The sequence below is a fragment of the Cibotium barometz genome, chromosome 53 (assembly GCF_041138505.1).
Source record: "Cibotium barometz isolate CiBa-2024 chromosome 53, ASM4113850v1, whole genome shotgun sequence".
Taxonomy (NCBI): Eukaryota; Viridiplantae; Streptophyta; class Polypodiopsida; order Cyatheales; family Cibotiaceae; genus Cibotium; species Cibotium barometz.
The window spans coordinates 31,192,067-31,193,972 of NC_141098.1; the positions used below are offsets into that span (position 1 = coordinate 31,192,067).

General features: G+C 45.9%; 1 protein-coding gene across 1 annotated transcript; it reads right to left on the bottom strand.

Annotated features, from left to right (window-relative positions):
* Positions 1–346: 346 nt before the first annotated feature.
* LOC147608523 (ethylene-responsive transcription factor ERF011-like) lies at positions 347–739 on the bottom strand. Its single transcript, XM_086789450.1, has one exon. The coding sequence runs from the start codon at positions 737–739 to the stop codon at positions 347–349; it is 393 nt and encodes a 130-aa protein (XP_086645576.1).
* Positions 740–1,906: the final 1,167 nt, after the last annotated feature.

Sequence of the window (1,906 nt, forward strand, 5' to 3'; positions counted from 1 at the left end):
CAAGACCTTTGATTCAAGAGGGAAATGAGCCAACCAATCTACCACACTTGGGTGAGAGAGAGAGAGGGGAGAGAGAGAGAGGAAGAGCGTATAATTTTAGTGGGGCGGAGGGGGAGGAGGTAGGCAGATACAAACAACTCTCACACATGAACGTGCACAAGTGTGCCTTGCCACCACGGGCCGTGGGGTCGTTTGGGATAAGCCCGCCTAGGTGAAAGCTCTCTTTTGGTCCCAACAAATGCGTGGGTGAAAGATACAAAGGTTCCAATGTGAGCTTTTTATAGACTCAAAAGGTTGCATGTCCTAGATATGGAATTAATTGGATTGATTACACGTGGTAAACTGGTTATGTGGTGCGCAGGGCGGTGGCGGTGTAGTTAGGCTTCACGGCCGTGCGCCGATCGAAAGCGGCGCCTTGGGCCATGGCGGCCCTTTGGACGGTGGAAAGGTTGAAGTCGGGACCTCTCGGGAGAGGCAGGAAGGGGGGGTAGGTGTCGGCAGGGAAGTTGAGGCGGGCGTTGGGCCCTCGGAGGAGGAGAAGGGCGACGTCGTAGGCTTGCGCGGCCGCCTCAGCTGTGAGGTAGGAGCCCAGCCAAATGCGAGCCCTACAGGAGGAAGCGCCTGAAGTAGGGTTACTGCCGACCCTAATCTCCGACACCCACTTCCCCCAAGAGCGCTTCCGCACTCCTCTGTAAGCTGGCTTTAATTCTACGCCGGAGCTTGACTGATGAGCGTCCATGAAGGTTATGAAAATAGGCTAATCATTCATCAAAAGCTCACAACACGTTGAGGAGGCGGAGGGAGGGGGGAGCGGCGATTATGTACACAGGGCGCGCCGCCACCGCCATCTTTCTTGTGGCTGACTCATGCAATGATATAATCAACGTGCGCAATGAGGATGATGTGTTCCGCACGACTCTTTCATGTAACTTGCGCACTAAGCATAGGTCACACAACAAAAGCCAATTCTACCCCAAGTACTTGACCGTGGTTTGGGGCGGTGTGGGGGAAGCTTCTCCACATCCATACATACTCTCTTTTTCCCCCCAAATCCATACTTTTTCAAACACATTATACTTAGTTCAAGGTTGAGCTTCCTTTCCCATTGAAAGGAAGCTTCCGTTTTGAAAGTTCAAGGTTGAGCCTCCTTTCCCATTGCTTTGAAAGTTCAACACACAAAGAAACAACCAACCATTTGGGGGAGGGGGGCTCCATGGGAGGGGGGAGGCTATGGGACTCAAAGAAAACTTGCTAAGGATTTTAGTATTCCTTATTTGAACTAATGAAATTTCACACATTTCAGTTATAAAGTCAACATCTAATGTACAATTTGTAATAAAATTAGATTCAAATAACAAGTTCTCCTTATTATAATTGGTTACATGTGGGGGCACATGTGTGCATGAACGCATGCATGTGGGCGCGCACACACACACATGTATGCACATGCACATGCATGTGTGGGCGTGCACACACACACATGCACATTTTCTTAAGACCATACAATTCAAAAATTTTGACTAAATACGTGCTCCGAAATCCCCCCCCCACCCTTCCCTATGACCCCCCTTGTTCCCCAAAAGAAACAAAACCCAAAAACTCCCTCACCCTTACAAACGGTACATGAATAGGACGATTCAAAACTCTAACTTAATGAAAATGAAATTAACATATCAAGGAAAATAGAATGATTTAAAAGTCTAACATAATAAACATTAAAGTAACATCATTAGAGAAAAATAAGCTGCCAATATGGTTAAGAGTCTTCACATAAGCAATGTTGACTATGACTCACTAGTGTCTCATCTACTGTATGTACACTTTGATAAGTATAATTCTAAATAAAATATAAATAAAATTAATATATCAAATAAAATAGGATGATTTAAAAATCTTAACTTAATAA

Excerpts from the sequence above, each read along its gene's own strand:
- LOC147608523 (XM_086789450.1), bottom strand. The coding sequence starts at position 739 with ATGGACGCTCATCAGTCAAGCTCCGGCGTAGAATTAAAGCCAGCTTAC.